At 30.7% G+C, this 12801-nt stretch overlaps 1 protein-coding gene across 1 annotated transcript; it reads left to right on the plus strand.

Annotated features, from left to right (window-relative positions):
- Positions 1–1159: 1159 nt before the first annotated feature.
- Positions 1160–7480, plus strand: LOC124544329 (probable serine/threonine-protein kinase clkA). Its single transcript, XM_047122830.1, has 3 exons — positions 1160–2179; positions 5274–5319; positions 6471–7480. Exons 1-3 carry the CDS (start codon positions 2097–2099, stop codon positions 7389–7391), a joined length of 1050 nt encoding a protein of 349 aa, XP_046978786.1. The 5' UTR covers positions 1160–2096; the 3' UTR covers positions 7392–7480.
- Positions 7481–12801: the final 5321 nt, after the last annotated feature.

The following is a 12801-nucleotide window of genomic DNA, read 5'->3' on the forward strand; positions in this document are numbered from 1 at the left end:
TCTATCTTTATGTCACCATGTATTTGATATTTGAAAGAAGAGGGCACAAAATGGTTTAAATAATTACTCCTAATTTGATCCTGCATCTTCTGTAAAATTTAATATTTTTTATAAAAGTTATTAACACAGCGTTAAGTACATACAAATAATAATAAAAAAAATAACCAGTGTATAAATCATGAGCGTGAGGAATGCTGGCAAAAATTTTAAGCCTCAAAGACGCAATGGTGTACGGCCCGCCTAGCCATGTAAAAAGTCGCAGGATCGCTCCTGACTCCTTGGACTATTGTGGTATCCACTCCTAACATAGCTGATAAGCTTAAAAGGGCGGACATAAAGGAAAATCACTAATTCCTCAAGGAAATTGGATATTCCTCATATTCTTAAAAATTAATAACGCTAGCAGTATTTTCCCGAATACCGAATTAATCCTTATTACGATTAAATGGACAAAACATAAAACCAGACCTGTCGTCAGTAAAGGAAATTGGCCGAGGTGTTATATTTTTAATAAAACTTTTTGTACCACTACTCTTCAACAGCAAATGGGACAAATTCTATAAAAAAAAATCCCTTGATATTTAATAACAATTAATCTTAATATGAATGACACTATCAATCATATAACATATCACTTTATATATCAAGTCAATTAGGTTTTCCCATTTTATCAATATTGAACTCTTAATTACTCGTCAAGAATAGCCCTGATAATTATTTCATTAAATATGCAGTATCAAAATATTATAATTACATTTATCAAATAAAATACTTTTACTTTCGATTTTTCCAATTTCAGGTAGTGACGCAGAGAATCGTAGCAGTATTTATATTGAAAACGGGGCTAATATACCAAACAATACCGAAAACCATGGAATTAAAGGATGTTTTATAAAAACCACAAAATCTAATCCAAAAATTGCACCAAAGGACACACGTATAATAAATCACAGTCGCAATAAACGAGATACTCGTAATAGAAATTCTAACTATGGCAGTTTTTACGATGAATATCCCCGATATGAAGGTATTGAAAATAGAAGACCCTGGCATTTTTACCGTGCTCATGAAAGGCCAAATAATTACGAAGCAACTCCCGTTAATAGAGAAATTGAAGCATATCCAAGATCGTTGAGGAAGCCACCTTATGAAAGAAGTTCATATAACGAAGATATCTCTCATAACATTAAAACGCGTTCTTCTCAATTAGGCAGTACACGGCCTGATAGACAAGCGAGGCCCTGGCCGCCGCGTCACGGTGGCCCACCATATCATGAACCACCACCGCTTAATAGAGAACCTTTTCGGCGAGAAGTGCCTCCACCACCACCTTCCAGAAGACAATTCCCTCAGAGAAGCCCTTCTCGATATGAACCTCCTCCGTATAGAAATCTTCCACCTCGTCCACCTCCACAAGGACCTCCACAATATCGACGACCACCACTGACAGAAAGACAGTTTCAACCAGAACGGCCTCCACCAAACTGGGTAACTCCAAATAACCGGAAACCGCCTCCACGTGATAGAAATACTCCTTACCGGAATTCAGCAAAATTAAGGGAAACTTCTAATATTCCTGCAATAAATTCTGATATAGATGAGGATAAAAGTCAAGAAAGTACGACTTACTCTGATACAAATAGCTCTAATGCTATGGATAAAATTAATAATAATCAGGATATGGCGTTTGAAAATAATTACCAGAGTAGCACACAAAGCACGAGATCACATATTCACTTATTTCAAGCCCAGCCAGTTACACCGGAAGAATAGATAACATATTGTCTGGATATATAATTGAGTCGAATTCACACACGTAAAACAACTCTAAAACTATCTTCAAACTATGCTATGGGTTCTAATTTTAAATTAAAAATAAAAAAGTCTATGCTGATACGTCAAAATAAATAAATAATGAAAAGCAAGCTTTATCGTCTTTAGGGTTAAGTTTTCCTTTATCATGTGACCTGCAAGTTATTATAGTGACATTATATGTGTATCATATTAAATATATAAATTATTTTAAAGTAAATATCTTCAGTGTTTAAAACAATATAGACGATACAAGTCGTGTCAATTTAACTAAACTTATAATTATGCGCAGAGTTGTATTTGTTTTTATTTGCGTGTTTATTTTTTCCTTACATCAAGCAAAGACACATAACTATGGATTTCCAAGGTATGAGTTTCAATTGATGTGATAATCATTATTATTTTTCAATCTTTTGCGAAATACTTTAAAATTAGAATACGGACCAAAATGTTTTGAGTGAATTCACTCACAAAGGATTTTATTATTAAAGTAAATTATCAATAGTATAATAATATTATATTATCCAATTATCATATTATCAATTAAAGTATTAAAATGTGTCCTTAATTTCAATTAGATACAGTGAAACAAATTCGTCTGATATGCGAAATCTTAGGCTAATGTTGACTATATTTATAATAAATAAGATGATTAACTGCGTTGTTTGACGGACTATGAAATATTCTGCAAGGAATTGCTATTCCTCTTTTCTATACCAATTAAACGTGAAGCCTGTGTCGGGAATAGGAATGACAATAGCCCAAGGGGTAAGGATCGAATCAACAACTCCCATACCAGTAGGCGGCTCGTAATGATTAAGTTGTCCCGGCTTCATAATTAAAGGTATTTACTATGTATTCAAATAGAATAATATTTCAAAGAGTAATTTTGTTTTCTTTTTTATGTATTGCAAATGTGTAATGGTTTTTGTCAGAACTGTTTCAGCCTGCAGTCGTTCCGCTACTTTTAGTGTTCCGTAATAATAACTCTTCCCGGGATACAAATAAAAAGTACCAAGTATTTAAATCAAACCTTCGATAAAATAAACAAAACCCCGAAACTAGATAATCATATATCGACAATAGTGCTGCCTATATTTCGAGCCGGTCACTATTATAAACAATAAAAATAATATTAACTATCAATGCAATTACAATACTTCTCAGACAAACATGACCTACTTATATTGTGAACCTATGTAATTAACAAATTATAGTGACGAGTACAATAATATAAATAAAATTGTTATTATAAACGTTTTAAAAACAAAGTTATATTGAAATGTAACGAACGACGAATGAAATCCATCCATTCGTTCATTGCAAATTTAACAACATAAATGTGTATAGAGTTTTTGTATTGGTATTTTTATATTAATAAAATTTTCAGCAAAATCTGCTATAAATATCGCATTTTCAACAATTAATTTCGTTGTGTATACAAACAAGAAGAGTAGCTGAATAGTTCCAAATTATCAATATAGTAATTATTAATAAATATAAATGAATATCATGGAAAAGAAATTCAATCAAAATTAAAGTTACATTTTATTCAAGTAGGCTCAAAAAAGCAAGCTACCATAAATTGTTATATTTTTGTCTAGAAATCAACCAATAATATCTATTAAGTATGTGTACTAAGTCCACGCTTTTTATCTTGAATATACCATTGTATTGAATAAAATTCCTTATTTACTAATGCTATTTTCATATGGGCTATAAAATTTTCAATACGCTATGTTAAAAATATCTGTGGATTGTAACTATAGAAACAAATTATACGCCCCAGGAATTAAGTAATCGTATTAACTTTGCGAAGTCGGAAGTTATGTGAGTAGTACACTCTATGAACAATATGGAATTGAAGATATTGATGAATCCGATTTATACAGTAGAAACTGCAAAAGCATCCCCGTCTATCATCTCATCACTATGGGATAAGCAAGCATAGTGTAACAATTGAATCAACTTCCCCCTGAGGCTTGAAATTAATATTTTTATTTATTTATTTTATTTGGTTCTTCAACAATGTATATATAATACATGTTAAATAATATAATTATCAAAAAGAAAAAGATGACGACAAGACTGGATCACGTGAATTTAGATTGATGTAAGATCCATCTTAATTTAAACACACTTAAAAGGAACACACGCACACTCTTAATCAAGTAAATGTTTAACATTGTGTCGTAATCATCAATCCTAATTGAAGAATACACATAGTCCTAAAAAAAGATTTTCTTAAAAAAACCAGGAGAGACTAGGTATTGCATTGAGATAGAATTTACTTTTATACCTAAACCTTTACGTTTAAACGCTTAACCTCGAGTGTAGGTGTGGGCAATAACTAGTTAAAAGAAGTACCAAAATAAACCGTTTCATTAGTTTTCAACCGACTTCAAAAAGAAGGAGGTTATCAATTCATCTGTAATTTTAACAGCAGCTGCTTTTAATAATTGTAAAATACAATAAAAAACAAAAGTTTTGATATTGCAATTTCATTATCATCATTAAACCGTTGGATATCCACTGCTGGTATCCCTCAAGGATCGCCACAACGACCGGTCTTGTGCAGCCCGCACCCAGAAGCTTTCCAGATTGTCGGACTACCTTGTAGGGGCTTACCCACGTTAATTCTTCCAGTCCGTGGTCGCTACTTAAGAACTCGTCGGCCCCATCGGCCATCGATAATTGGAGCAATTTATTGATGTTTATTTTATCCAACGAACGAGGTGATCCGACAACGTATCTCAGAGTATTGGCCGGTCACGCCTGTAGAGAAACTAATTGTCGTTGTGGTTAGAAGGTTCTGGAGTGGCCTCTTTGGAGGGGGGGGGGTCTACGTCCAGCATTGGCATAATGCGTCTGTATTATGCCACCTGATCATGCTGATAAAGATTTATCCAATATTTCTTGGGATGTTATACAAGTATTTATAAAGTTTAAATTAATATTACTCAAAACGCATTGACGTTGGCAGTTTGATTCATACTTAAGCAAATATTTATTTAGAACTGGGTGAGAGGACACAGTGCCTCGTTGATTTGTGGCAACATTTTTTTTTTTTAATTTAAGTCGCCCCTCGTACAAATAATGACTCAAATATTTATTTATCATAATTTATAACTTATTATATGAAACGTTGACGCCGTGACGACATAACTCGCTTATGTTGTCATGCTTACCGCCAATCTCTATTCCCTTGTGTGTGAATAAAGTATATACCGTATACTAATAATTCATTCAAACAAAAAATATTTTTTTGAATTAATTAAATTCTAACGTCATATTCATTTTGATCTCAACAATTATAAATTATTTCAATAACCTTATTTTTCGTTAATATACATTTTTTTTCATATTAGCCGCAACGTACACTTTTATTTTGTAAATTTAATCTGTATTCACAAAAAAAAATTAAGAATCGTGTATTTTAACAGAAACTCCTTTATTTACAGATATGAAGAAACCAACTCACATAAAACATATACTGACTACATTTCAGTGAGTCATCAATCAATTTGTTAATAAAATGCCGGAAATATTTATCTTTAAGTAAATATCTATTAAAAAATATTACTTAACTTATACAAATATGTTTCTCATAAAATGAGACGTTTATCGGTGTGATAACATTCCGAATTAATTTTATATTATTATTATTTATCAAAACTGTTTCATATAATAATATCAATTAGTTTAAATTTATTGAGTGTAATAATAGTTTACTGTAAATTTTTCTCTCTATTTAAATCTTTTACAGCTCTGTTAAAATACGAATATTTTGTCTTGTAAAAATAACAGAGTTTGCAGCATATACATATATTTATCATTAAAAAAAGAAATTTAATAAAGACGCTAACATTCAATTTTCGAATAACCTGCTCTTCTGTATTGACTTTTAAAACATGATTGTTATTGATTACTATTCTTGTACAATTAATATATAGATATTGCTTTCTTTGTGCTTGCCAGCCTTCTCAAGTACTACACAATCATCGATTATTCTTTTTTCTACCGCTAAATGATACTAGGTGTACGACACAACTTAGATGTAGCATCGGCAAAATTCGTAAAACCGATCACATCCGAATTGAGTACGCTGTCCCAAATTATCAATATTTATTTCTCATGCTAATATGATCTTCGCACAAACGTAATAACTTGTAATATCATATGACCGAATATATTCGTCTATCTGACACGCCGATATACATACATGTACTTGCTTTCTCTGACGCGAGAATCTATAGCGACGAATAGCGTCGAATGGCGCGATAGGGAGCTATTTCTATTGGTTGTGTGAATCGTCAGTAATCGGTTTTATTTTCATTCCATTGCATTTTCCGATGCTACATCTAATTTGTGTACATAATATTATTACATTCTGGTATTTTTGACAAGTGAGCCAGTAAAATGTTGAGGCCCAAAAGACGTAACATCTTGGTTTTATAGATCTGTGACGCATTAGGAATGTAAAGAATAGTTAGTTAATATTATTTACGGCGCCAATTTCTAGGCGATAATGAACATATCATCAGGTGACACATTCGCGTGATCGCTTACCAACAAAGAATAAACACATTTTTATTTTTATACGACGTTATTATTTTCAAATTTTTTATAGTTAAAATTAATGTAAATTTCTATTTCAGCCTATTTTCGTCTTACCAATCCGAATAAAAAGACAAACTCATAATACTGACTACTCAGACGAAATGACTGTGCCAAATTATTCTGATAATTATTATAGAAACACTGATGCAAATCGCAACCAGTTGCTAGACAATTTCTATGGAAGTCATCCTAAGCGTCAACATAAACCAAATTTAGATAACCGCTTTAACAATAATCCTATTCAAGAATCCGACAATACGAAAGCAGATATATTAATAATAGAAAACACTAAAAAAGCAACCAATAACTATGTTGGTAAAAAAATTAGAAATTATTATCCTCAAAGATTCGATAACCCTGACACAATTTATTTAAATACTGAAAACTTCAGGAGAGGCAATACAGATGGAGTGAGTATCGTTAATATTGGAAATGGACAAGGTAAAAATAACATAGTAGAAGTGTATGAAAGACGAAGCGGCGATACAGATGTTTATTTTCATAACACGGATAATACACGAAACTCTAGAAGAGGAGCAACTATTACCAATATTGGTAACGGAATTGGAAATCGGAACAAAATTTATATACAAGATAATGTGGACATTTTAGATCCATCTGACACAGCAGCTAGAAGACCTGCTTATAGAAGATCAACAAATACACAACAAACTAACAATCGACATAATTGGAATAAACTCAACTCAAATTCAAGAAAAAAAATTCACCCAAGTTTCAATAACGGTGACGTATCTCGTATGTACACTAGAATTGGCCAAGGCACAGATAACACTAATCTCATTTATGTAAATGGGGTACCTATACTTTCTAATTCGGGTGTTACCATAAGCGAGACCAACCATCAAGGACGGGGTGAACAGCCATACTATAACACAAAGAAACAAATTTATATATCAGACGATAAATTAAGAGTTTTGCCCCATAGACGTTTTAATTAATAATTATCGAATACAGTATTCGTAATATGCAATTACAAGACTGAATTTATGGTATTTCATTAAAAGCATTTTTTTAAATATTCGATCAAATTACCATCAATATAATTATTTTGGTTTAAACTTAACGATTAAATTTTCATTAATGTAAAACTGATATTAAAAATTATATATTAATACTTAATAATGACTTTTTATTATTCTCTTACAGTAACGTGATTCTAAGTTTAATTATAAACACACGATTCTCCTATTCCATTCGACATATAAATTTTGCAATATACATACAGAGTTATATTACATATAAACAACCTTTTTTAAATAGAAATAAATTTATTGGTTTTGTAGGTTTGTCAAACTACTGACATGTGTCGTTCACCTGTTTTTGAACTTCCAACTTTGAGGAAAAAACCTTCAGTTTTTATTACGTTACAAACACCATACTTAATTTTATCTTTTAATATTAAACATTTTTAGCCAATTTAAAAAAAAGGAGATATTCACAATGTATATTTATAATTGTACCTTAGTTTGCACTTAAATTTTATGCGAAAGAACAGATTTTGATTATTTTGGCTTTGAGTTTGGTATGGGTAAAAGGTCCCATCTCTGATCATCATCTTCATCTCAATATCAATGGTATTATTTGAAACCTACATCCAGCCTAACTTTAAGTCGATTTTATTTTTAATTATAATTATTAATGCAAAAATACAAAATACAGTCGAGTCATTTCAAACAGAAATGTACATCCTCTACAAATATATTTAATAGAAATTTCAATAGTAGTGGTGGTGACCTCAGTTCAGAGACGTTATTCTACGCCAAGAAGACTGGAAAAAGACTTAGAAGACTAGGCAGCGAGTTGTCAATAAAACTATAATATATAATAAATTACGGGAGATTGTAATTTATCTACAAATTAAGCAATATGCATAAAAGCATATTTTATTATAGACTTTAAGCCTGTACTTACCCAATCTACCACCCAGTCGCCACTTATTGTACCGGTAAACAGCGCTACTTGCAATATATGGTGACGGTACTATTAATGTATGCATAACGGCCGTAACATCTCAGCCCTCTAGGTTGGTGGCGCATTGGTGACGTAAGAACATGAGTCCGCCCTCTTATAATAAATAAATTAAACGTTGTTATGTATAAAAATGTATCAAATTGGAAAAATATCAAAGGATGCAATATATCAAATTCGGTTACGTATATACATTTTCATTATTATATACAATGTAGATGAAGACAGACAGAATGTAGACAGGGTTAAATTACTGAACGAAACTAAATCAATTATAATTATTTTATCAGAAATAAGTAGGGAATTTTGAATTTAGTAAATACAGCTCCGCCTAGTTATTGTATATAACCGTTACGGCGTTTTTTTAAAATTAAAAAAAAAACTCCAAACATTTTGATATATTAAATCAACTACTTCATACTTGAGCGGTATTTAAAATACTAACTTATCTTATCCATTGGAAATGTAACAGTGTTATAGTCGAATCATATATAATAACTTATCCTCTTACATTGGCTGTTTACACACATATCAATTTGCATTTTATGGACATCTAATTATATATAAATGTTATATTTACATATTACTACTAGGGTACAATTCACAAAAAATGACTGCTATTAATTAATAATGAGTTAATATCAGTACCTACTAATTATAATAACATTAATTTATTTTAGGGCTAATAACAAAACAAACAGCCGTTAACGATAACATTGAAATAATAAACAAATTACTGCTAAAATAAATCTATTTGAGTTTATAGTATTAATGATTTAACTGCAGATTATTTTGTTAACAAAAACAAATATTAAGCAGAGAGATATTTGATAGATAGATTTATTATAGTTAAAATATCGTTGTCATGATTGAATGCACAACATAAAACCTTTTTTGTGAATGTTAAAGTTTTCTTAATATAAAATTGGAATGTAAAGTTTATAAGTGACGTCTAGATGGCATTATAAAAAAAAAATTTTAAAATTAGGTGAATAGTCTCAGGATTAAATCGACGCTTATAAGTATTCAAAGATTTTCATTTTGAGTTTTACGTTGAGAAATTAAACAATAAATTTTAATAAATAAAATTTTATTAAAAAAATACATTTTTATCTTAATTAAGATTAAATAGCTGTTGTTCCATTTTTATATTGAATAAGCTTTTCCCTATATTAGTTTATCGAAGTGTATTTTAGTTTTATCACTACATTATAGCTACAAATAGTTAACATTATAAAAATCTTGTTCAATATATGTTTGTGCTCACTGATATAAAAATACTTACTTAGAACTGAATGACTCAAGTGTTTGATATGTGATATTATCAGAATTTAAGTCAAATATGTCATTTACTATCAGATTATATTGGTCATCTAGTATAGCTTGTTAACTACTTCGCATATCGTTATCATAATTATGCTTCCTGAGTGGCTTCATCGTTGAAAATTTCTTTAACTATTTTTTATTTTCTACCTGTTAAAATAAAAGGGACTACAATTAAAAGTCATAAACTTGTGATTTATTAAAAATGATTTTAGCGATATGATTCAACATTGAAAATTGATTTAAATCAACATTCGTTTATTGTATTATTTGTTGACAGAGATTAACACATCAATGATACTACAACGAAACGAGAAAATAAAATGAAACAACAAGTTGTTAAGTAAAAATCGATGTATTTTGTAAATTTACACGTTAACACTCAAAATACTATATAACCGAAGCTTATAATAAGTACCTTTATAATCTTTGCCTGCAATTTCCCAGTTGATCCCTACGATATCCATCAGGGCATTCGAGGTCTGGAATTCTGATGACTTGACTAGACTGAACATTTTTCTGAGTAGTAGTGGCCAAGCGAAGTTTGTCGTGAAAATTAAAAACAACACCTGTCTCTCCACTTCCGATCACACACACAATAAATACCGAGACGAGAACAATTTTTACGTCCATCTCAACGAAATGTATTAAGTTAACTGCGTCAATTTGATAACAATATTTGTCTTTAACATTCGATCACCACGGTGTCCTACACACTCCATTTATGTCCTTCACTGTTCCTTCCTTACATGTGACTTCAGAGTTATTTGGCACTTCTATCATTTTATGGCTCGTCTTATCCTTTGTAACGTTCTTCTGATTACTTTCACCTTTACTTTCACCCAAATTACGTGGATCTGTCTGTGTAAACAATTTTATAAAATCTTTTACTGGATTTGCAAACAAACTCTTAAAATCTTGAACCGAATGAGGTGACGCGTCCACTTGTAGCAACAATTGTAGAATAACATGGAACACAACTATTTGCGTAAGCGGACGCGCCATTTTATAATAATAGATTCAATGGATATCGACCAAACGCTTATCAACCTCAACTTCCAGCAAATGGACTTGTTATGTTATCGAATATTTGTTACTTAATAACTGTACCCAGACATACATCCGCAATTTTTACTGATTATAATATAATAAAATAAAGTAATCTTCAACTAAAATTAATTATTATAATAAAAACAAGATTATTGTAATATTTTAATGCCAATCATTGTACGTATATTATTTATTGACCTCCATATAGCAATAAAACTAAATTTATTTTTTAAGTCATATTTTATGTTTGATTTATGACGTAATAGGATTTCGAGAAAAATCACATTTTTAATGACTGAAGTTGAAACTTTAAAATGGATATATTTTCTTTATAAGTGAATTAAAATAAAAACATGTCTACAGTCCGGGCTATATAGGTTTATAATAACCGACACACCTCTTTTTATTATGACTACGGAGTGCTCTCTGTTCATCATTGTAAAATTCTCGTTAGTAAAGCCCGCAATACAGGCTCGCTTCAGCGATTTCATTCGTTCGGGAGGAAGGCGGCTAATTTTCTCGAAATAACTGACCAATTTGATATTTCAAAACCAGTTTTTATTTAACTATCGCTATGAATATGTTTGACCTATTAATATATCGATTCCTGATAGTTACGTTAAAAATATTATGATATAATATTACGATTATAGTAAAATTCGAAGCATCCTTTGACGTTAATGTTATCTCCGTATGAAAAATTCGGGAAACGCAATACAAGCACGAAAGCTATTTTGTAATTAAAATGCCCATCCCTTAGTAACGTGATGATATTGTTAACCAGAATTCTAATAAGATATTTGATTAAAATTATATAGTAGTTTGAATCAATCGACTCTTTAGCTGAAATTATATTTTTAATTAAATTTATGTTTACACAATGAACTAAATATTAGATTTATTTCGTAACATTCTGAGCCAGCAAATAGCAACAAAAACTAAAACGTCAAATAAGCACAATGTAAATATAGATCAAATGAATGATTAGTTCTATCGTATTTAAATCTTTAGTAATAACAATTTGAAGTATATTTTATACAAAACTGGCGCTATTGTTTAAGATTTACTAATAATTAACAAATAATTCGATGTTGCTGAAGGTCGTGTTACAACAGCGTTGTATGCTAACAAAACATTGGAATGATCTTGTGCGTATTTACTAATGAATGACAATGATTTGCTAGCAATAAATGAATAGCTTATGCTTAAGTTGTATATTTAATAAAATAAAATGTATTAACTTAACCAATCGATCGAAAAATTTAAATTTTTGAAAATACACAAATAATATTTTTCTTATTGTGAAGAACTTTTAACTCAGATTAATAGAGAACGATATTATTTAAATAGTAAAACAGTTTTTCTAGATATTTCGTTTTGATGACTCATGGTTGACATACGTGTTTGCGCCTATATGGTTATATACAAGGTTTACAGAGTTGTAAGCTAAAGACATCATACAATTGTTGACCAATTTAGTGCTGGTAGTGGTGCGTTTTCTTTTCCTAGATCCCAAAACAAATGACGTTAGCATTATAGGGACAATCCGTTGTTTATGATTATGTTGTATTGCCGCTTTTTTTGTAAACATATGACTTTCTAGGATTAATTTTACAATATCTCATAGAATCTGTATAGTCTTACTTTTTTTTTCTTAAAATTCCCTTGAAGACATCGTCACATCAGTGATAAAGCTGCCCGGTGTACAGCATTTTCGTCTATAAATTATGTCTAAGTTTAGTAATGTACAAAAGTGTATTTTTACTCTGTGTAGATAGATGGGTTGCTTTGGTAAAAATTTGCTGTCGAAACGCTTGGCCTTTGGAATAGTGGTACAAAAGGCTTTATCAAAAGTATAACACGTCGCCTCATTGCCTCCACTGGTAACAGTAGGACTGGTTCGTTTTTTGAGAGGATTCCAGAGGATCGGAATTGCGATTCAACGGGGAAATGCTGCTAGCATTCTTGCCACCATACCACGCGGTCAAGATTATACAGTAACTAGTT

This window comes from Vanessa cardui, chromosome 4, assembly GCF_905220365.1.
Source record: "Vanessa cardui chromosome 4, ilVanCard2.1, whole genome shotgun sequence".
NCBI classification, from domain to species: Eukaryota; Metazoa; Arthropoda; class Insecta; order Lepidoptera; family Nymphalidae; genus Vanessa; species Vanessa cardui.

Coding starts and splice junctions, on each gene's coding strand:
- LOC124544329 (XM_047122830.1), top strand. CDS start 2,097: ATGCGCAGAGTTGTATTTGTTTTTATTTGCGTGTTTATTTTTTCCTTA. Junction 2,180..5,273: donor CATAACTATGGATTTCCAAG/GTATGAGTTTCA, acceptor CTTTATTTACAG/ATATGAAGAAACCAACTCAC. Junction 5,320..6,470: donor CATATACTGACTACATTTCA/GTGAGTCATCAA, acceptor TTTCTATTTCAG/CCTATTTTCGTCTTACCAAT.